The sequence below is a fragment of the Vicugna pacos genome, chromosome 5 (assembly GCF_048564905.1).
Source record: "Vicugna pacos chromosome 5, VicPac4, whole genome shotgun sequence".
Taxonomy (NCBI): domain Eukaryota; kingdom Metazoa; phylum Chordata; class Mammalia; order Artiodactyla; family Camelidae; genus Vicugna; species Vicugna pacos.
This window is the reverse complement of record NC_132991.1, coordinates 88,497,408-88,520,059: the sequence shown is the minus strand read 5'-3', so window position 1 is coordinate 88,520,059 and position 22,652 is coordinate 88,497,408. Positions and strand designations below refer to the sequence as shown.

The 22,652-nt window shown below is 41.8% G+C and overlaps 1 protein-coding gene across 5 annotated transcripts; it reads right to left on the bottom strand.

The window, feature by feature from the left end:
• Nucleotides 1-501: 501 nt before the first annotated feature.
• Nucleotides 502-22,342, bottom strand: GPR148 (G protein-coupled receptor 148). 5 transcript variants are annotated; one of them, XM_072961824.1, is made up of 6 exons: nucleotides 22,212-22,342; nucleotides 19,896-20,047; nucleotides 13,255-13,348; nucleotides 12,845-12,941; nucleotides 10,052-10,165; nucleotides 502-7,029 (listed from the first exon to the last, which is right to left on the bottom strand). In XM_072961824.1, the coding sequence occupies exon 6, from the start codon at nucleotides 7,003-7,005 to the stop codon at nucleotides 6,091-6,093; it is 915 nt and encodes a 304-aa protein (XP_072817925.1). In that variant the 5' UTR covers nucleotides 7,006-7,029; nucleotides 10,052-10,165; nucleotides 12,845-12,941; nucleotides 13,255-13,348; nucleotides 19,896-20,047; nucleotides 22,212-22,342; the 3' UTR covers nucleotides 502-6,090. The 5 variants fall into 5 exon arrangements, with proteins under 5 accessions (XP_072817925.1, XP_072817927.1, XP_072817928.1 ...); XM_072961826.1 differs by lacking the exon at nucleotides 10,052-10,165; XM_072961827.1 differs by lacking the exon at nucleotides 12,845-12,941.
• Nucleotides 22,343-22,652: the final 310 nt, after the last annotated feature.

Genomic DNA, 22,652 nt, shown 5'->3' with positions numbered 1-22,652 from the left:
AGCTGAGGCACTAGACAATGTAGGGCTGTGTCTTACCTGAGTCCTCCCTCACCCCCATGTCCTCTCTGAACTCCCGATCCACAGAAACAGTGAGATAATAAGTGGTTATTGCTGTCTTAAGCCTCTAAGTTTTGGGGGCGATTTGTTATGCAACAACAGACAACCAATACACATGGCCTCACATAATCTCAAGGGGATGGGGACATCTAAGTGTACCATTGACCCAAAGATGGGAGAAACTGCTTATTGGTAAATGTCCTGATCTTACCAGGAGAACTTACCAATGAGACATTTCCAGACAAAAACCAGGATTCACATTCCTTCCTCTGGTGGGTCATAGAAGGTTATTGTCTGAAAAATCAAAGGGTTGCTCCTGTCCCAACGTACCACCAGGAATAATATCCACACTCGCTGATGTGCAGGCAAGGACACACATCAGAAATTTCTACATGCCATGGCTGAAAACCTCCAGATTTCAGAAATACAAAAATTTGAAAAGAATAAGCATCTTGGAATTAATGGAAATAGCATGTTGCTGTTTTCTCAGTCACACTCTCTCTTATTTCTGCCTGGGTTGCTGTTATTTGCCGTTAACTAGAAGATCTAAGACGGTAGGTTTGGAGACAAAATGAGAACATGGGTAAAATGTCCTTGTATTCAAAGCAAAGCATGTTGTCTTAGTCCATTCGGGCTTTTATTTAACATATATATTTTTTAAATCCATAGACTACGTAGTTTAAAAAACAAGCGTTTATTTCTCGCAATTCTGGAAGTCCAGGATCCAGGCACTGGCAGATTCAGCGTCTGGTGAGGATCTGCTTCCTATTTCATAGACGGCAGTCTTCTTGCTGTGTCCTCACATGGCAGAAGGGGAAGGAAGCTCTCTGCGGTCTCTTTCCTCAGGGCACTAATCCCATGTGTAATGGCTCCCCTCTCATGACCCAATCACCTCCTGAGAGCCCCACCTCCAAACACCATCACACTGGGGGTTAAGTTTCAACCTACACTTTTGTGGGGGCGTAGGGTCACAAACATTCATTCTATGGTACAAATGATTGAGTGATTTTTATGAATAAAAAAAATTATTTTAATGCAACGTAATCTACAGGTATAATGGCTACAACTAAGGTCAGTCTGACCTTAACTTATTAAAATACACCAAATTTAATTGGCCAAGAATGGTCCTTTAACTGTATCTGTATATAAAGAGAAGTATGAATTTCTCCCTCTACACACAAATGTGCACACAGAGTTTATATAGTAGACTTAGCTGTAGGTATTGTATACACCTATGTGTCACAGCTAGAAATAAAGTTTCCTTTAAAACTAGCCTTCAACAAATTGTTGATAATGAATGCTGGCCTCGTTTATAGTTAAATTTATAGTAAATAGAAAGACATGATAGGAAACATCTTGATTTTTTTCCCTAGGGTCCATTCAAACCCCATTTGTGGATTCAACCTTTATCTCCCCTTAGAAGAAAACTTGGATGAGATCGTGGATCTCTTACTTATCATTTTTTAAAATTATATGTTCATAAAAAACATATAAAATCTATCATCATAACCCTTTTTAAGTGTACAGTTTAGTAGTGTTAAGTACATTCACATTGTGGTGAAATAGATCTCCAGAACTTTTTAATCTGAAAAAAAAGAGTTCATCTGAAAACTCTATACCTGTTAAACAGCTCTCATTTTCCCCCTCCCCTCAGCCCCTGGCAACCACCATTCTACTTTCTGCCTCTATGAATTTGACTACTTTATATACCTACTTCCTATAAGTGGAATCAGACAGCATTTGTCTTTTTGTGACTGGTTTATTTCACTTAGCATAATATCCTCAAGGTTCATTCATATTATAACATGTGACAGAATTTCTTTCCTTTTGAGGGCTGCATGATGTTTCATTCTATACCACATTTTGCTTATCCACCCATCAGTGGACTTTTGCGTTGTTTCTGCTTCTCAGCTTATTGTGAATAGTGCTGCCACAAACATGGAAATATCTTTTCTAGACTCTGCTTTCAACTTCTCTGGATTTATACCCAAAAGTGAGGTTGCTGGATCACATGATAGTTCTATTTTTAATTTTTTAAGGAACTTTCATACTGTTTTCTACAGCAGTTGTACCATTTTACAATCTCATCAAGAGTGCACAAGGGTACCAGTTTCTCCACATCCTTGCCAGCACTTATTTTCTGTTATTTTTGTAGTAGCCATCCAAATGGGCATGAGGCGTTATTTCATTGCTGCTTTGATACACGTTTTATCTAGTCATTCTTAAGTAATAAAAGCCCTTTGATCATTTTCAGCTCCAAAGAACAAGCTCATTTTATAAGTGTGATAGGCAGAATAACACCCTTTCCCCTGCAAAGATGCCCTAATCATTGGAACCTGTGGGTGTTTTGCTACATTGCAAGGGTGAGTTAAAGTTGCAGATGGAATTCAGGTTTCTACAGCTCCTCCAACCCCCAGTTGCCTGTGACTTTTCCAGAGTTAGAAGAGTTGGAGGCTGGGAGGAGATATAAGGGGCAGGAGACACCATCCTTATCGAAGGCAGATGTAGTCTGATGTTTGCATCTTCTGAGTGGGGCAGATTCCCAGTGGTGATTCTTTCTCTTCTGTAGTACTTTGTGGGATCCTCAGTCAAATGTATCCCTTCTAAGCCCTTAGGCAATCCTTGTCCCTAGTCAGCCGCTTCTCACCCCATCCTCATCCTCTGCAGCCAGTGGTAACCTCCAGTCTCTTTCTGATGAGAGCCCCTCCCCTTAGGAATGAAGCCTTTTGGGACAGGTCTTTTCCAACAATCCCAAGGCCAGATCCTTCCCACAAGTCCCCTTGGCTCACAAGAATGCTCTGCATCTTCTCCCCACCCCCACCAGTGGTAGACGTGCAGTTTTCTCTCCATTGGAGAGATATGTCTTTGCTTCGCCACAGGCAGGCAATTCTAGTCACAGTCTTTGACCTTCTCAGAGAGGAAAGATAAAAGCTTAAAATTCATTAATGTGACTGATTTTACAGTCTTGAACTTCTTCTAAAAAAAATGGCCTGGGTTCATTCAACATTTTCTTTTGATGGATATTATAAACTAATTTTCTATTCCTATTTTTTAAAATTTTGCCCAAGTTCATTCATATTTATCTAATACGTGTTTATATAGCTATATATAAGCCAGAAATAGTTTCATGCAGTGATAATACAGTTGCAGTTACAGTAAATGAAACGCTCAAAAGAACTCAGGAATTTTGAGATAATGCACATTTTTTTCCGTAAGTAATTTTTTTTGAGCTATTTGAACATTTCCCCCAAACTCCTACACTTTCTGACATCAGGTTCAATATCATCGCATCACATCTATAGAGGAAAATAACACTTTACAAGAACTCTCAGCTAATTGCGAGTAACTTTAGCCACCACTTCCTCCTTCTCCTTTCTTTCTGTATCTTGCTCAAGGTTAAGTTTCTCAAAGACTTTTCACATCGTGAGAAAGATTATTGCTGATGTCACTGATGACATAAACTATCATTCTTAATGCCAATTTAAACAACATTCCAACCCAAGTCCAGGATATCAAAACCAAAATTATCTTACAAATGAGAAATTCTCAATAATTTCTCCTTTGTAGATTATCTCTTGGGGGAAACACAGAAACTGATAACAGTTGTTCACTCTTAGAAGAGAACTGGGGGCCTCAAAAAATGGGGAGGAGGAGGACTTACTTCTCACCAAATACCACTATGAGTCTTTTGAATTTCACACTATATATTCCTAATTCGAAAAATTTAATTTTAAAAGTAATAATTTGCATTTGAAAGTATGTAGCTACCATTCTAACATTCAGTTAATGGTACAAGTAGCAGTTAACTTTTGGTATCAGAAAACAGAATTTTTAAAGGTTAAGGATAAATTGAATTGTGTGTGTATTAGATCTAGGACTTGAAATCAAGTTAAGCTTGGTCAATTTTTCTCCTACTTTCTGCTCTCAGATTGCTTAATATTTCAATGAACAAAGAGACAGCTTGGTTTTTGTGGGAGGAGGTTTGTAGAAAGTCATGTCTAGCTGGCTGACTGATGTGTCTCTTTCATCAATGCTGGCCCAGGGATGGGTTAAAGAAATGGGTTAAAAAGAGACTCTTTCCCACAAGCCAGGCATCCACACCCAAAGCGAAGTGGAGAACCAAGGTCCCAATTTCCCAAGCAATTGGTCCAGCTCCCAACAGTGAAGAAACGATCACCCTGGGGCCACGTCGTGTATATGACAAATCTTAAAGGGAAGGTCCTGACCTCCTGAGCTCCTGTATGGCCTTTCTAAGCCTCAGCTTTTCTCGTTTGTAAATCAGGAATAATAATAACCTACATTATAAAGTGGTTGAGAGGACTTGACATGGTGCTTATAAAACGGCTTGCATAGCATCAGGAGCATAAGAGTTGCTCAATACATGGCATCATTTGTCCTTGTTGTTGTTACTAGTAAATATAACTAAACATCATAATGGTGGAGCCCATGGATTGGCTCATTCAATCCTTATTTCACATTCCTTTTGGGTAACTTCCTGAACTGCCATGTCTGTGAAATGAGGAGCCACATTTCCCAGACTCCTTTGCTCTTGGGGTCTGGGTACCAGTTGAGTTCCACCATTTAGAGGCAATCACATGAGATTTGGAAGATGGAGGAGGTGGAGGCCATCTTCCTCTTGCTGTTTCTTTTGCAAACAAAGTTGCAAGGACATGAGTGGCATGAGGCAGGGGGACAGGGAAGAAAGAAGCTGCCTGACCTCCAATTCACAGCTGCAGTGTTTGCTCTTGACATCAGTCAGTGGTGTCCCCTGATTTCCATTCCTCTAGCCCTTCCAGTGACTTCATAAGCATTTAATTCCTGTATTAAATCCTTTCTGTTCAAAATACCTAGAGTGATGATTCCTATTTCTAGAACTGAATCCTGTATGATTCAGGAATGAGTGTTTTATCTAAGGAAACATTATATGGGAACTTCAGTGAAAGAATTTATTTCATACTACTGTCCCAAACTTACTTAGATTTAAATGATAAGCTCCCATGTTTAAACCAGTTCAGTGATTTCCTAATTGATGCCATTCTCTTTGAGAGTTGTTGACATAACACAATTAAAGTTTCCTAGGCTCCTGAACAGATAACTCTGCTCTATATTTGTCTATCATATTAAAAGACAGAGTATATTTTTATGATGATCATAACCCATTCATTGTCTTTCTTATGTTTTATTTGGTTGAGAGGAAAATGGTCCCTGAAATAATTTTGCCTCCCAATATCCATTCTTCCTTCCTTTCTTAATATTAAGAACTCCAATTTTTAACTGGAGACACCAGCCCTGCTAAAATTTCCTCCCACTGTCCCTTAAAGCTAAGTCATAGTTACATGACTAAATTTTGGCCAGTTAGGTGTAAGAGAACGTGTTTTGTAACTTCTAAAAAGTGTCTTTAGAAGGAAGATTCAGAGGTTCCTTTCCCCTTTCTTCCTTCAGATTGGCTGAAGTGTGAATATGATGGCAGGAGCACTAACAGCCATCTTGGGTCATGAGGCAGTACACTAATCATGGCAGAGTAGAAGAGGATGAGCCTGTTGCTTGAAGAGCTGACACATAGGCCTGGATTCTGTATCTCCAAATTTCTTTTACATGAGAAAAAAAATCAGTCTGTAACTTCTTAAAGTCACTGTTATTTTGTTACTGATTTGTTATTATATGTAGACAAATCTACCCCTAATTACTATAAGAACAGTCAAAACTTTTCTCTCCATATCAACCATGTACTATTTCTCAGTTTCTAAAAACAAGTGCGTTCTCAAAAGCTGACCAACTCCTGAAACACAGTAAGGCATGCTGCTAAAAATGATAATCTGGGTTTAGAATCAAGGACATAAAATGATTTCACTGAGCCAACTCAGTGTATGCCGCAGCAAAGATTGTAAGCCAGATGGACAATTTTGATTTACTCTGTTACTTTCATAACAAAATCAAGGCATCCATTTTAGGTTGAGGAAATGGCCAATCCTCAACCCTAGCTAATGGCCCACTGGGACTGGAGTTATTGATTTAAAATGGCTGAGTTTTGGTTTAAACTGGCCCTCTGCTGGTCACCGTGTGACCACACCACAGTTGATAGCACATCCAATGGCATAATTTGCTTTGCAACTCTCTATTCCAGAGCCCATAGATCAGAGGGTTAAAACACTGGGCAAATGCAAAGACTCCAAAAAGCACCAGATTTAAAGCAAAGAAAAATTCCCCACACATCTTTCCCAAACCTATGAATATCAGGGTTGGTATCACATGCAGGGCCAGCTGCAGTAAGTGGATTAGCACTGTCTTCCTCGCCTTGACGTTTGATCTGTTAAAATGGCCAGCCCGCTTCCCTTCTTTGTAGATCAGAGAGTAACTTATAAGAATGATAGACAGAGGAAGGAAAAGGAAAACCATGCCGATGGCTCTGGCAGGAACGCCATTCAAGATCACCGGGCAAAGGGGTTCAGATTTTAAAACAGCCACCTGGGTGGGGTTAGTGCCTTCTATAAGGAATAAGCAAGCATTCTTTAGTATAATAATTAGCCAAGCCCCAGCCAGAATCTTATACTTGAAAAGATCTACAAAGGACAGAGACTTCAAGGGCCAACAAATTGCTAGGCAGGCGTTGACAGCCATCAAGGCCAGGGTGACGAGAATCCCTTCTCCAACACTTAGCTGTGCCCCAAACACCAGCCAGCACATCAGCACGGGGCTGTTGGCCAGGACGGCCCGCATCCCTTGGAAAAGCACCCCCAGGCCGCAGTAGGAGGAGATGCACAGCAGATGGTGGCAAAGGAGGAGGTATCGGACCTTCCTCCTCAGCTTGGAATTCTGCAACACTGTGGCGATAATGATGACAGTGATGAAGGTGGCAAAGGAGAAAGTCACCAGGTATACAGAGGCCTTCACTGTGGCTTCCAGCCTCAGCCAATCTGATATGTTACAGCGCTCAGAAGACACGTTCATGATCTATAGGCAACTTGGCTTTTCCTGCAGGAGAAAAGACCAAGAAAGAATAAATCTGGGTTACATCTTCTTGTGTGGTTTTCCAACTCTCTGACCTTGTGAATAGTTTCAAGGAACAGATTGCACCTTTTTCGGCACAGAGGATGACAACTTTAGTGCTGACAAGGATCAAAGAAACGGGAGACATTATCTGGAGTCTTCATTTCAGGGAAGAGGCACTGTGATATCACGATTGATAATAAATATATATTTGGTCTTCATTCCGTTTCTGGCACAGAGCTCCTAAAACCCTTGTAACTTCCTAAGTGATGAGATCAGCAGATGTCTTCTGTTATGTTAATGCGATGACTTTCAGGAAGGCCCTAGGTCACGTAAGGATAGGGAGAGGGCCCAACCATGTGATTAGAGGGTTGGAACTTTCAGTCCACCCCTCTCCCTCAGCCTCCAGGTACCGGGAGAGAGACTAGAGGCTGAATCAATCACCAGTGATCTAATCAACCATGGCTATGTAGTGAAGCCTCCATAAAAGCCACAGTACAGGGCTGGGAGAGCTTCCATGCGGGTGAACACGTGGAGATTCAGGGACAGTGGCACGCCATGGGAGGGCATGGACACTTTGTGCCCCCTCCCCATACCTTGCCCTGTGCCTCTCTTCCATCTGGCCATTTCTGAGTTATATCCTTTTGTAATAAGTTGGCGATCTAGTAAGTAAAGTGTTTCTCTGAGTTCTGTGAGCCCCTCTGGCAAATTAATTAAACCCAAAGAGGGGTTAGATCAGAAGCACAGGTGGCAACCTGGACTTGCAACTGGTGTCTGAAGTGGTGGTGTGGGGACAGTTTTGTTGGACTGAGCCCTTAACCTGAGTGATCTGACTCTGTCTCCAGGTATACAGCTATACAGTATCACAACTGGTTAAAAAAAAAAAAGAAGTTTCTTCTGTATAGTACAGGGAACTATATTCAATATCTTGTAATAGCCTTTAACGAAAAAGAATATGAAAATGAATATATGTCCGTGTATGCATAACTGGACATTGTGCTGTACACCAGAAATTGACACACTGTAACTGACTGTATTTCAATAAAATTAGTAAATTGCTTGCATACAAAAAGGAAAAAAACAGTGGGTTGAATTGTAGGACACGCATCCAGCTGGTGTTAGAGAATGGCCTTGTTGGGGGTTAGGGGGAACCCCACGTGGGAACTGGAATCAGAATTTTAGACAGAGGCTCAAATCATACAAAAGGAGGATTCAAAAGATGTACCCTCAGTACTCAGCAAATTGCTGAAGAGCAGGTTTAAGTTTTACTGCTTAGGCATCATTTTCCGTCTTTGATTGTGAGAGCTTTTTCTCATTTTGGAGCACAAACCGAGACATCGTTAAAGTCAATTGATTGGCCACCAAACACTTGTTAACACTTAAAGCATGCAAAGGTCCGAGGGAAAAGTTAGGCCCAAAGCTGTGAGGAATGTGAGGAAGTCGCTGGTGCAAATGCTTGAATTCATCTGGGTCCCTAAGACACGAAAGGGAGAGTCACAGTAATGACGGCAATCGTGGGTGACATTTTCCAAGCACTTCCTAGGGATCAAAAACTGTTATCTGAGCAAATTCCTTGGTAACCCTGGAGTATGTTTTATTTTCCTCCACGTGGTTTATTATGCACTTTTCACAAATGGGGAACCTGAGACTTCAAGCGGATAAGTAGCCTGCTCAAGACCATGTGGTGGTTACCCACTGGGGCCAGGGTTTGAATGTGGGAGGACAACTACAGAGCCCACTATCTCAACCACGACGAGGAGGGTTCTGTCCAATGCAGAACCAAATGAATGCATTCTCCCAGTTCACTGTCATTTGACAGACCAGCTGGCCCCATTTGTAGAAATATTGTTTCTGTTGTTAAGGAGATGGAAGACTTCCTTCCCAGGAAGGTGCTGGGATCTCAGGATTGCCAAGGGACAGGAACCACTGAAATGATAAGATGTGTGCAGTAGCCTGACAGACCTCAAGCATGTACAGCAATGAATGACACACTGTGTGGCAGCCTGGGGAGCCCCCAAACTCCAATATCATTGTTGTCCCTATGAAAGTCTGCTGTAGAGATACCAACTATTGCCTCCCCACTGCACCACACTTAGGGCGATGGGCCCCACCATAGCCTGGCCAGCTTGCTTCCTCACGAACTATAGCATCACCTCCTCCTCCATCACAGTTGATTGGACTGGCAGTAGACATGTCTCAGGGAAAATCATTCTGCAGACTGTGCTGAGTGTACCAAATTCTGTCTCTTAAAAATCCAACCCAAGAATTCACACAGAGTCCAAGTGTGATGTCGGGTAATTGACCTGCCAGTCATGCTGGAGTGTGGATGAGTGGAAGAGAGAGGGAGGAGAGAAGCAGAAGGAAGAGAGGACCATGAGGTCCCTGAGGGACCACAAAAGTCCTTGCAGGACAGAGAGCAACCTGGGCTCCTGAGCTTCCGATTCCACCGAGATGCCTTGAATTTTCTGCCCTCGAGTTGTAAAAACATCACACACCCCTTTACTATTTGAGCTAGCTTAAATGGGTTTCTGTTCCTTTATTCTGGCTCCTACAGATCAAAGTATGTGAAATTGACCCTAAAGAGGCACCATAAATGCTACTGATTTCCTAAGAGGCAAATCACAATACAATGATTACAATGATTACAGTGATACAATGATTTCAACTTTCTGAGAATCTAAAATGCCATAGCTCCCTACAAAATCCCTTGCTGAAGGCATCATTTGTCCCCCCCGCTCCCCCCCACACGTATTGTGTTGTCACCCTTTGCGGAGAATTTTCCCTGTTCTGGATTTTTGTGCCATTGTCATGTTGTTGAACTCCAGGCTTTTATTCTCTCTACTCTCCAGCTCTTCAGAGAAAAATAGAAATCATAATTATAGAATTGTAAAATTGTGAAAATAGAATTGCAATGGTCACCGTCATTGTTAAGATTTCTTTCAGCAGCAGATTTTTCCATCAAAATCTTCCACAAGAACCCCCCAATAATAAACAGAAAAAAAACCACCTGCCTGCGTGAAATGCCTCCTCCTTAATCTCTCACTCACAGAGCTTCCAGCTGTACCTGACCTCAGGGGACCACCATAGAAACCGAGGGCCCCCGAAAGGCTGCATGAAGGCTCTGGGGAGACAGAACAAACACTCTTCCCTTAGCCTGGGGGAGGCACCCGAACTGGGCTTGAAGCCTAGGCCTGCTCCCAGCGAAGAATACGACTTTGGATACTGAAGTCACTTTGCTTCTCTGGCCCTTGGCTCTTTATACCGCCTCCCTGCGGTGCTGCCAAGCCCCACGTCCCGTCTCTCCGCATCTACAGAGTCATCCTCATGCACACCCTCAGGTCCAACCTGAACACGGGCCTGCAGTGTCTGGGATTTCACTTCTTCTTGAAAACAAGACCGCCCACCTCTGCCCCAGAACGTCTCATCTTACTTCCCATTTCAACAACTTAAACAGAGCCCCTGACTCTCAAGAACAGGGTCTACCTTGTCCTGCCAGACCCCCTCCCAGGATCTGGAATCCAGCCCCCGAGCCCCAGGCTTAAGGCAGTCACTGTTGGCAGGAGCCACAGTGATGACAGCGCCGCCATCACTCCTGGGCTCACGGCTGGCGGGTCTCGCACAGCTGATGGTTATCTTCCCCATTATTTGTTCTTGCTCCCCAGCCCCCATTCTGCCCAGAATCCCAGTCATCAGCTGTAGCATCCCTGCTGGATTCTTCATTCCTGCTCAGCTGGACCTCCCTGCACCTGCCTGCCTCTCCCACTCTCCTTCCCCACGCACACCTGTCTAGCTCATTTGACAGCACCTCCCCAATGGCTATGGGCTGGGCTTGACCCAACTGTGTTCTAAGACTCGAAATCCTATACAGAGTATGAGTGACTGTCATTATGTGTCCTTTGGAATAAAATGTTTAAAGCCATTCCTGAGTTACAGCAGCTGCAGTTATAATAAAGTTTACACCACAACACTCCTCACCACCCCCTCATCTGGAACGATTTCAGGGAACTATTTACTTTTGAGACCAGGCAAGGACTAGTTTCTTTAGTTTGCTATGATATCTAAGGCACTAATCAATGTGGTACCGCATTTCGTCACTGTACTCAACCGGTCTCCACTGAGCATGAAACATACAAAGCATCGCCCTAAGCAGTGAGGCTGAAAGGTGGTAAAACACAGAGACTGGCACACAGAGGCTCCTTGTCCAGTGGAAAATGCCAAATACAATGTAACAATAACTAAAAGCATCATGTCTAGTTTTAGTTATTTATCAAATGCATAAGAAAGCTGGGTGTGCTATGGGAGGGCTGTTCAGAGATAGAAGAGATCACTGTGGCCTAAGGCAGTCAGAGAAAGCTCCCTGGAGGAGGCGAGACCTGAACCAGACCTTCCAAAGAAGGAAAACAGAGCAAAGAAGGGCAAGAGTGAGGTGGGGAAGGGAGAGAAGAGGTACAGATTCCAGGCAACAGAGAACAGTGGGAGCCAAGGTGGGACCTTGGTGTTCAGGGGACAATGGGCAGATCGCTATTGGTGGAGTGAAGGCTTGTTTAGAGGACTAAGGATCAACTAAGTTGGGACCAGATGTGGAGTGCCTTGATACCATCCGGAGTGTTCAAATTCATTTTATGGCAATAAAGAGGCTTACATGATTAAACTTAGGAGCAGCACATGCCACAGGTTAAGAACCCATAGGAGATGCCCCGCCTAGTGGCACAGTGGTATTTGACAGGTGCTTTGCAGAGCAGGCAGCCCCCAAAGGAGAAATTTGCACAATGAAGACAGTACAACCACAGCAAATAGCTTAGAATACTTTTTGCACACGTGAAATCTCCAGGAGGGTTGCAACTGTGCAATATCAATGAGGGCAAGTGGTGTTGCCTTTAATTTATCTATGAGACCTCAAGAAGATCAGTAATTTATTCAGGATGGTGCAGCCAGAAAGAATCTCCTGGTTTCCAAATTCATATTCCTTCTCAGAGGTTTATTTGCATATCAACAGCACTTGGCAACCAAACCCATATAATAAGCCCTCATCTCTGCATATTACTTTCACTTAATGACAGTTCTTAGATTCCTTTTCTTCTGGAATTCTAAAGTGGGGAGTAAATGTTTCCTTCTGGCCCAAAATCTTACTTTGGCTTCAGCTTTGAAATAAAATCCTGGAGAGACTATACTTTCAGGGATCATTTCTATAGTTTGAAATAAAATCTTGGCGCTAAGAGACTTCAGCAAAGAATTACGTCCACAATTGCCCTGAAAAAATCAGAATCAGCCACCACCACTCCCTGCACAAATCCTGTAGGAAGCAGAAGGGTAGGAGGGCTGGACTCGGTACAGACAGGATCAGTGAATTCCTGGGGGTCTCATCCTAAGCGCCCTGCTTGGGACAAAGTCCTGAGGGCAACACGCTGCCCTCAGTGAAGGACTGAATATATGAACAGATTTGGCCAGACCCTTTATAAAAACAGAATTCAGACCCACAACCTGCAGCAAACTGTCCAGGAAACCAAGCCCTTATCTACAGTGACCGGCCCAGGAAGGCAGCCTGCGGTAAGTCAGACTTGGGGGGCGTCAGACAGCTGTCTCTGGTGACAATCCAGGAAGCCAAACAACCCCTGTAACAATTTGTCCAAAACAATCAGGACTTGATTAATAGCCGACAACTTCCCTAATTCTTGTCCCTGCTTCCAACTTAGGACCAACCAAAGTCAAATAGGTACCCTTAACCGATCACATAGGACACCCCAATTCCTGTTGGCCACCTCCAGCTTCCCCAGGCCCATAGTCCCCCATTAGGGCTCACCTCAAGGCCTCCCTTTTTCCATCAGAAAGCTTTCCCACTCCTCTGTGTGCTCGTGAGTCTCGCCAAAACGCGGATGATGGTGGCTGACTCCCTGGTTCTAGCAAGCACAGAAGAGATAGCCTTTGTTTTTCTCCTGTGATTGGTCTTTGTTTATCTCCACATGGGTAAGAAAAGACAGCGCTAGCGGCCATGCATCAGGACATGCCCCAGGAGCCCTTTCTCCAGGGAGTAATGCATTTGTGGCAGCTCATGCTCCCTCTCCATCCTCTGCCCCTCCCGGCCAGCAGCAGGAGCGCTGCGGGGAGCTTGGGCCGAGTGAGACAGATTCCCTTCGTGGAGAGGCAGCTGCCACCCTGGCCTCATTGTGAGCTCTGGGTCACTGAGCAGGGGGAACTTCTCACTTTTCTTACCTCTGAGGGTCCACAAGGCAACCATTCCTCAACAAACAGCACACTTGGGAAGAAAATCAAAGGAGCACTGGATGTAAAAATGTGAGTGACAGGCCTGGAATGGAGCATAAGAAAATTATATTTGGTTATGACACAGACAAAATACAATAGCAGGGGGAGGGTACAGCTCAAGTGGTAGATAGAGCACATGCTTAGCATCCATGAGGTCCTGGGTTCAATCCCCAGTACCTCTTCTAAAAATAAATAAATAGACCTGATTACCGCCTCCCCCCAAATATTTTTGAATATATATAATAGCAGATAACATGTGTTGACTGTTCACTGTAAGACAGTGCTAGTGAGGGCTGACTCCTCCATCTGCACAACAAGCCTATGAAGTAGATACTACCATTACTCCCATTTCTCAGTAAAGAAAACTGAGGGATAGAGGAAGGAAGCAACTCGCAAGAGTTAATCAGCTCATGACAGCGATACTGGAATTTGAACCAGGAAATCCACCTCCCTACACCATTCCCTAGCCCCCTGGGCCCAGGGCCCCCATTCAAGAAAAGTCAATAGTTAAAAGTTGTTAAAGGCTCCCACACTTCTCAGGGAGTTGCTGGTGAGTGGTGAAGTCTGGCTTCAAACTCAGTTGTTATGATTTCCAAGATAACACTTTCTTATTGTCATTTGTTGAGTTTGGAAAAAAACTCAATTATATTGCAGCCATAGTGATGTACCATATTGACGCATGTGAACTGAATTCTTTTTGAAAAAGAAAAAAGAATAAAAAAGACTGACTAGCTGTTATGGTCTGAATGGTGTCCCTCTGAAATTCAAATGTTGAAGCCTTAACCCCCAGAACCTCAGAATGTGACTGTATTTGGAGATAGGGTCTTTAAAGAGGTAACTAAGTTAAAATGAGGCCATTAGGGGGGCGCTAATCCAATCTGACTGATGCCCTGTGTCCTTGAAAGAAGAGATTAGGACACAGAGAGAGAGACACTGGAGATGTGTGTGCTTAGAGGAAAGGTCACGTAAAGAGATGGCAAGAGACCAACCACCTGCGAGGCAAGGAGAGAGGCCTCAGAGGAAACCAGCCCCGCCAACGCCTTGACCTTGGACTTCCAGCCTCCAAGACTATGAGAAACTAAAATTCTGTTGTTTAAGCCTCCTAGACTGGCATTCTGTCATAGCAGCCGAGCTGGCTGATGCAGCAGGGAGAGGCAGCTATTGGCTGCCACCTTACCTCCAGGGCGCTGAGCATGGCTTCCCATGGCTCCAGCCAGACTCCCCCCAGAACGTGCGCCTGGGAATTTCTGAAGGAGGAGAGAACTCAAACATCTGAAAGGGAGAAAGGCTTCCCTTCCTGGACGCTCACTGTCAGTCAGTGAGTGTCTGCCAAGACCCGGGCCAGTATCTGACTTACTGCCAATGAGAAGAGCTCATTAGCTGAGAACAAACTTCAGAAATGATTTCCAGCATGAGTGGCTCCCGGCAGAAGGCCAGTGAGAAAAAGTGGATACTTCCAGAATGGCCCTTCAAACCCTTCCCAGATGATCAGACCTTCTCCTCTTCCACAGTAAACATGTCACCTTCTCTTTAAACATGTCTTCCCCTTTGCTCTAATTGTAGCTTTACTTCTTTGGTATTTTAACAGTCAATCTAGTCTGTGAAGCTCCTGTGATCCCATCTGTTCTCCTCCTCCAAGCAGGCAGGAAGGAAGGGAGGGAACTGGTGTTTGCTGAACGTCAGGCACTTGACAGCAAGAATAAGCACTGAGTAAATATTAGCTGTGGTTGTTAACCTTCTGGAAGCAGCTCCCAGAGGCGACGTGGAGAACCAGGTGAAATCACAAAGCCTCTGAAGATACACCCCTTCTGACAACAGAAGGACTACACATTTTTCTAGTGAGTACTTTCCCAGGCAGTTAAACTTTGAGTGTTAATCTGCCTTTTTTTTTTATAAAAAGGGAAATTCTCTAGCTTCCTTCCCCAATTTTTTATAATCAGAACTCTGATCTTCTAAGCGCTCCTAGGATTCCTTAATCTAGAGACCCACAACCTTGTTTTAATAAAAACTTGACCTTTTCTAAACTACTTAATGCTCAAAAACACTTCTTAAAAAGCAACGTGTACCACACACCTACAGTCAATTAATCTTTGACAAAGGAGGCAAAAATATACAATGGAGAGAAGACAGTCTCTTCAGCAAGTGATGCTGAGAAAGCTGAACAGACCCATGTAAATCAGTGAAGTTAGAACACTCTCTCACACCATGTACAGAGATAAACTCAAAATGGCTTAAAGACTTAAATATAAGACATGACACCAGAAAACTTCTAGAAGAGACCATAGACAAAACATTCTCTGACATAAATTGTAGCAAGACTTTCTCAAATCAGTGTCCCAAGGCAAAAGAAATAAAAGGAAAAATAAACAAATGGGACCTAATCAAACTAATAAGCTTTTGCACAACAAAGGAAACCATAAGCAAAATGAAAAGACAACCTACAGACTGGGAGAAAATATTTGCAAATGATGCAACTAACAAGGGCTTAATTTCCAAAATACACAAACAGTTCATACAACTCAATAACAAAAAAAAAAAAATGGGCAGAAGACCTAAACAGACATTTCTCCAGTGAAGACATACAGATGGCAAATAGGTACATGAAAAGATGCTCAATATCACTAATTATCAGAGAAACGCAAATCAAAACTACAGTGAGGTATCGCCTCACATCAGTCTGAATGGCTATCACCAAAAAATCTACAAGTAGTAAGATGCTGGAGAGGGTGTGAAGAAAAACGAACCCTTTTTACACTGTTGGTGGGAATTTAAATTGATGCAACCACTATGGAGAACAGTGTAGAGATTCCTTAAAAACTAAAATAGAGTTACCAAATGAGCCTGCAATCCTACTGTTAGGCATGCATACGGAAAAGATGAAAATTCTAATTCAAAAAGATACGTATACCCCAATGCTCACAGCAGCACTATTTACAATAGCCAAGACATGGAAGCAACCTAAGAGTTTTAAGTAATAAAATAGAATTTTTATTGACCTATATTTGATTTACAAGTGAATGGATAAAGATGTGGTGTGTGTGGAATATTATGCAGTCATAAAAAAGAATGAAATAATACCATTTACAGCAACATGAATGGACCTAGAGATTATCATATTAAGTGAAGTCAGACAGAGAAAGACAAATATCATATAATATCATTTATATGTGGAATCTAGAAAAGTGATAAAATTAAGTTATTTACAAAACAGAAATAGACTCACAGACATAGAACACAAATTTATGGCTACCAAAAGGGAAATGGGGGAGGGGTAAAGTAGGAATTTGGGGTTAACATATATACACTACTATATACAAAACTATATACATAATATATACTATATTAAAAAAATTAAAAAAAACAGATAAACAGCAAGGACCTACTGTATAGTACAGGAAACTATTCACTATCTTGTAATAACCTATAATGGAAAAGAATCTATAAAAGAATATATATATATGTGTGTGTGTGTGTGTATGAATCACTTTGCTATACACCTGAAACTAACACAACATTGTAAATCAACTATACTTCAATTAAAAAATGAAAAAAACACACATGCATCTTTACTGAATATCTTGAAATTTTTTTCCCAATATTTCAACATTTTTAAATTTTGCTATAAGTTCACTTATAGTATTAACTGGCTAAGTGGAGGGTAAAAGTTATATGGTATTTTTTCTTTTGATTTTACTTGACATTATTCTTTATTTTTTTGATAAAACAGAATTTTTATTGATGCATATTTGATTTACAACATTGCATTAGTTTCAAGTATACAGCATAGTGATTCAATATTTTTACAGATGATATGCCATTAAAAGTTATAAGATAATGGCTATAATTCCCTATGCTGTACAATAGATCTTTGTTGCTTATCTATTTTTTGTTTTTATATGAACCTTCATTTATTAAAATATTTTCATTCATTTACTATATTTTAAAATTTTTCCTGTATGGTTTTCTTATATGATTTTTTCATAATGATTCAGTTATACATATGCATATTATTTTCATACTTTTTTCATTATAGGCTGTTACAAGATATTTAATATAGTTCCCTGTGCTGTACAGTAGGACCTTGTTGTTCCTCTATTTTATATATAGTGTTTAGTATTTGCAAATCCCCAACTCCCAATTTATCCTCCACTCCCCTTCCCACCCTGGTAACCATAAGTTTGTTTTCTATGTGTGGGAGTCTATTTTTGTTTTGTAACTAAATTCATTTGTGTCCTTTTCTAGATTTCACATATATGTGATATCACATGGTGAATAACTTAAGATTTGGAACAGCAGACTGTCCATGGACAAGGGCAAGGTGAAATAAACCCTCAAACTGGGAATATAAATAAATATTCAAGGAGGAAGTATTAGAAAGAAGATAGCTTGTAAAAATGGTGGTGAAGCTCTTTCATTTTATAACTTAGATAGTGATAGGTGTTTGTGATCCAAATTATTATATTAACAATAATGTCTGTATGAACAATGAGGACACAATTTAATGACAGATTTCATTGTCCTGTATATATCTGCAGACAGAAATAAGGCATCAGGAGTCATTCCAGGATTTCAGAAAAAGATTGTTCAATACTAACTATAATAGTGTCATATGTAACAAATAACATTTTCATGAATCTTAGAAACTTAAGTAAAAAGTTTATATGAAATTATGGTACAGTAGTTAAAATAAAAGTCACTCAATTCTACTTGGGTGGAGCTCTCTGCACTGACATGGGAGTAATCAAGGAACAAAAGTGGCAGAGATGGATAGCTATTCAATCAATTGATGAATTCCAACTATCTATGTGCATGGATGTAACAGCAGGGATACTCAGTAACCAACATGGGCCAAGTCTCTGATGTCGGGGAGTTTACACAATCCCGAATGTCTAGACAGTTACGTGGCAGGTAGCAAACAGATGGCCTTTCTCCCTTCATACCTATTTCTCTGGATGCCAAAGGTCAATTTGATGTCTATAAAGCACAAAGAGCAAAGGGCAATCTATATGTTGCTGAGAAAGTGGTTCTCAATAGTACTGCTCAGAATGTGAGAGGATTTTGTCTTTGGTCTGTTAGTTTGGTTTTAACAAGAGCTCATCTTGTAGCATTTACTTTTGAACTAAAGCTGAAGCTATTTTAATGTTACATTGCTGCAATTATTAAGCTAATTAAAAGTTAATTTAGCTATATATGATTTTAACATTATTAAAGCTTATAAAATAACACATAACAGCCAAGATGGCGAGTTCTGTGCTTTGCTAGATGGCAATCCTTTACTCCATAGTCAAGGATATTCTTTCATTGCCGTTAAGACAGTTGCCCCATCCTAAGGTACACCCTTTCTATTTCAGCAGACCACACCTGGCTTTAGCAGTGAACTAGATGTTTTATCAGCACAATCTTGGGAAAGTTGAAATCAGCAGATTCCCTGAAGTGTTTCAGTTTTCTCTCTCTGACTCAGCATTGGGGATTATTGTAAACTTTCTTTCAGGTTTCATTCTATTTCCCCAAATTAACGTACAACTTAATTATAGCTATTCTTACTAACCTTTTTTATATGCTGTAATTTGTTTTACTGATGAAAAAAGAACTCCCTAAGTTTTGAAATCTACGTATAATTTACATTGCTTGGTTAGTATTCTTACCTTTATTAGGTATCTTTGCACCATTCATATTATACTGGTCATGAAAAGTCAGCTCTCTAGACCTGGAAACTATATGATTTTAAACAAATCTTATAACTGAAAGTGAAAATTCATGGAATGCCTTCACCTTTGGCCTGCTCGGAGAACTTTTACTTAGTACATAATTGATGATTAACTTGAATTTTTATGTAATTATTGTATAATTGATTTCTCACAATCATCAGAACCTATATATTCATAAAACTCCTTTTGCAGGGATATAAGCCAACCTATCACAGCAGATTTTCTATTACCATATGAATGGACTTGCATTCTTTCATGGTAGAGTCCACTTACACCAAGTTATTAAAGTTCTTATTAATTCTCATTAGCATTTATATTTGCCTCTTAGAATTGGCATAGAATTTTGAATCATATTTATAGAGCAAATGTCTATTTCAATACTTATCCTTGAAATTATCTTAAAATATGATTATATATTTTCTTTTTATTTAAGGGACTTATTTCCAAATAGAAAATATATTATCGTCATTTATGTTACTTTTGCAAACATTATTTGCAACTATATTTTGTATTCTTCAAAAGAACTTACATCCTGAGTATTAGTGACAAAGAAAATTAGTAACTTTGAAATCCCCATCTATATTATCATTGAACACTTTTGAATGATCAAAAAATTTGTAATCAGAATTTTAAAATTCATGCTTTTATCCCAATTTCTCCATTTACACATCCACCACTTCACTCACCCAATAAACATGTATCAGGCATGCACCATGTTGGTGGGTATGTGAAAATGAGTGAGAGACGGCCTCTAGCCTCAAGAAATTTGCTTCTTTGATTTGGAAGTAGGAGCAGGAATGAACCGTAGTATGAGAGGTAAGGCAAAAATATAGATAAGTTTCACATATTTTAACTTTGAGAAAATGCATGAAAACCACAAACCTTCAGAATAAAGAAAGGTGAATTCTTTTCTCATTTTCCCAAGAAGAGGATCTGGGGAAGGTATTCTTTCTTCTCTTGCATGAGAATTCAGGGCAGGAGATGTTGTGATGAACCCCGGGCAGCACAGACATGGGGCTAGCAGGAGCCCCCTCCTGGGAAAAAAGGAAAAGCATCAGACTTTAGCAAGGCTGTTTGAAGGAGTCAGAAGAGGGTAAAGGAGGCCTCCAGAAAACCACAGTTGTGCAAAAAAAGGCTGGCACTATGGATAGGAAGTAACGGCAAATCTGATAAAGGCAAACTTGTAGACGGTGCCTACAGAACGAAGAACAGTCAAGAAATTATCTAATTTAAGGAAACATGTGTTTGAAGGGTACAGTTGGCTCGATCTAGATACTGGCCAACTTTGGGGTTTGGCCCAAATGACGAAGAGGCTTTCGAAGCCATCAGAACACAGACATGAGAAGCTGCCCCATCGAAGAACAAAGGAGCGGCCATCACAGCGATTCTCCGTGAACGACACAACTGGAGGAATCCAGGTGACAACACAAATACAGGATGCAAGGCCTCCTTGGAGGTGAGGGTGGACCTTAGATAAAGGAACAATGACCAAAATGAACAAAGCCCAGCGGTGGCTCCAGCAAATGCACAGCTGTATCGCTCTGGTCTAGCGAGACTTGCACCTGCACTCAAAGAAGCTTCCAATAGAACTCTAAATTTCCCACCTCTCCTTTCACTACCTCCTTGGCCACTTAAACCATCCACTTCCATGGGCTCCATGGTCTATCTGTAGGCTCCTCGGCTGGCGCAAACTCTGCCAAAGCATGAGGTTCACATCACCGATCCCTGGTTGTTGCCAACTTTACCTAACTTGAGTATCTCCTTTGTTTCAGGCTTTCAGCCTGCCTTGATCCCAGTGTGTGTTTGCCACTTAGTCTAGGTCTTGACTTCCTAAGTTCTTTATCCCAAACATCGACTATTTTTTCTTGATGATCCAGGACTTGTGGCCACATGTGGCCATTTGCTTTTTTCAGAGTTGTCAGAGTGATACCATGCAATTGCCCACCTAGACTCCAAGGAAATGTGACCTGGTCCGGAGGCAAATGTACCTACTGGAGGAAGTGCAGTCTCCAGACAGAGGACCATAGGTGATAAAAGAGATGAGCCAGAAGTGAGTGGGGACACGACTGGGGACTAAGTTTGTGTAACCAAGGTAAGAATTCACATAACCCAGAAGGGGTGTGCTGTCTCTAGGTGCCCCCCCCAGAAATAACGCATCCTTCCCTAAGACTCAGAGACGGTTTGCCAATGAGACCAAGGTTCCTCTTTGTATAACATCAGGAGATGACTGATTGGATCCTGGAAGTGTAATCCATGGAATTCAGTGTATTTGTAGGTTCAACAGAGAGGATACTGAAATAACAGCTGAAAAGAGGAGGATGTGTGTAACCTTGGAAGCAATGAAAAACTAACAGTAAAAAGTTAATAATGCATTGTCAACACTGAAGAAGCAAAAGGGCTTTGATTAATGTAATTTCCTGATCCACTTAACAAATATATCCCATAAGTAGAGAGACATTCATGAGGCTTCCTCAGCATCATTTCAGTATTCAGTGAGGAGCTACCATGTGCCAGACTACTGTGAAAAGTGTTAAATGGAAAAACAGAGCAGGATCCCCACATTTGAGGAGCTCATAGTCTTTTGGAAGACAAATATGTAAGCAAATAGCTTCAATACTATGAGTTAAGTGCTTTAATTCAAAGTGCCATGGAAACCCAGAGGACTCTGACCATCCCAGAAAGGTCCAGGAACACTTCTCACAGGCAGTGTCTCTGGGAAATAATAAGGATTCATCCATCCAGCTCTTTGGCCTTCCCATCATTCATTCATCACGTATACGTTGAGTATCTCCGATTGTTCTAGATGCTTTGCATACATTGGCCAAGACAAACAAGGTCCCTCCCGGAGTGAAGTTTACATTCTGGTGCGGGGAGTGGATGACATCCCCAGGGGAAACACAGAATGGTTCCTAAGACCATCCAATATCCACCCTCTGGCCTCATCTCCTCTCCCACAGGTATTTTCCTGAGACCAGAGTACCCTGACCGCTCAAAGTGGGGCACCCTGATCCTCTGGGTAAGTTTAGCTCTCGGGGTGAAACTGAACTACTGGTTTGTTGCTTCCCATTCCAGTGGGATGATTTCAGAAGTGCAGGATCAGATAAAATCAAGTTTCTGAAAATGCAGAGCTGGGAATCAATGTCAAGCAGAAGTAAAAGTGAGAAATGGGATCCCCAGACTGGCATGAGAACTCCTTACCTTCCTTTACCCTTGGAGGGCTTTCCTGCCAATGGAACGAGTTCTCTTTTCCAGGAAAAAGTATATAGAAGAGCAGCAGGCGCGTCTTCATGAATCGTGAGAAGGACTCCCGATACCCAGCTTCTAACGGAAGAGAGTCCAGGGACACGCCTCACTTTGACTTCTCCCAGGATCCCGAGCCTTCAGAGCTGGGGCCCCTTCCGTGGTGCCTGGAGCCAGTGTCACACTGTGATTGACGAAACAGAGAAAGAGAAAGCCAGGGACTCTCCAGGGTGCCCACTTCCTGAAAGGACACTCAGCGCTCTCTGTCTAAGAAGGAAGTGGAGGAACCCGGACCAGCACCTCCCCTTCTGCACACAGAGGTCCTTCTGCAAAGAGGTTCATGCTCTGCCCCTTGTGGGGTTGGGACCCACTTCGTGGTGTTTAAAGGTGACGAGGGAA

What these genes read in the sequence shown, in the direction of transcription:
- GPR148 (XM_072961824.1), bottom strand. Translation starts at nt 7,005, where the DNA reads ATGAACGTGTCTTCTGAGCGCTGTAACATATCAGATTGGCTGAGGCTG.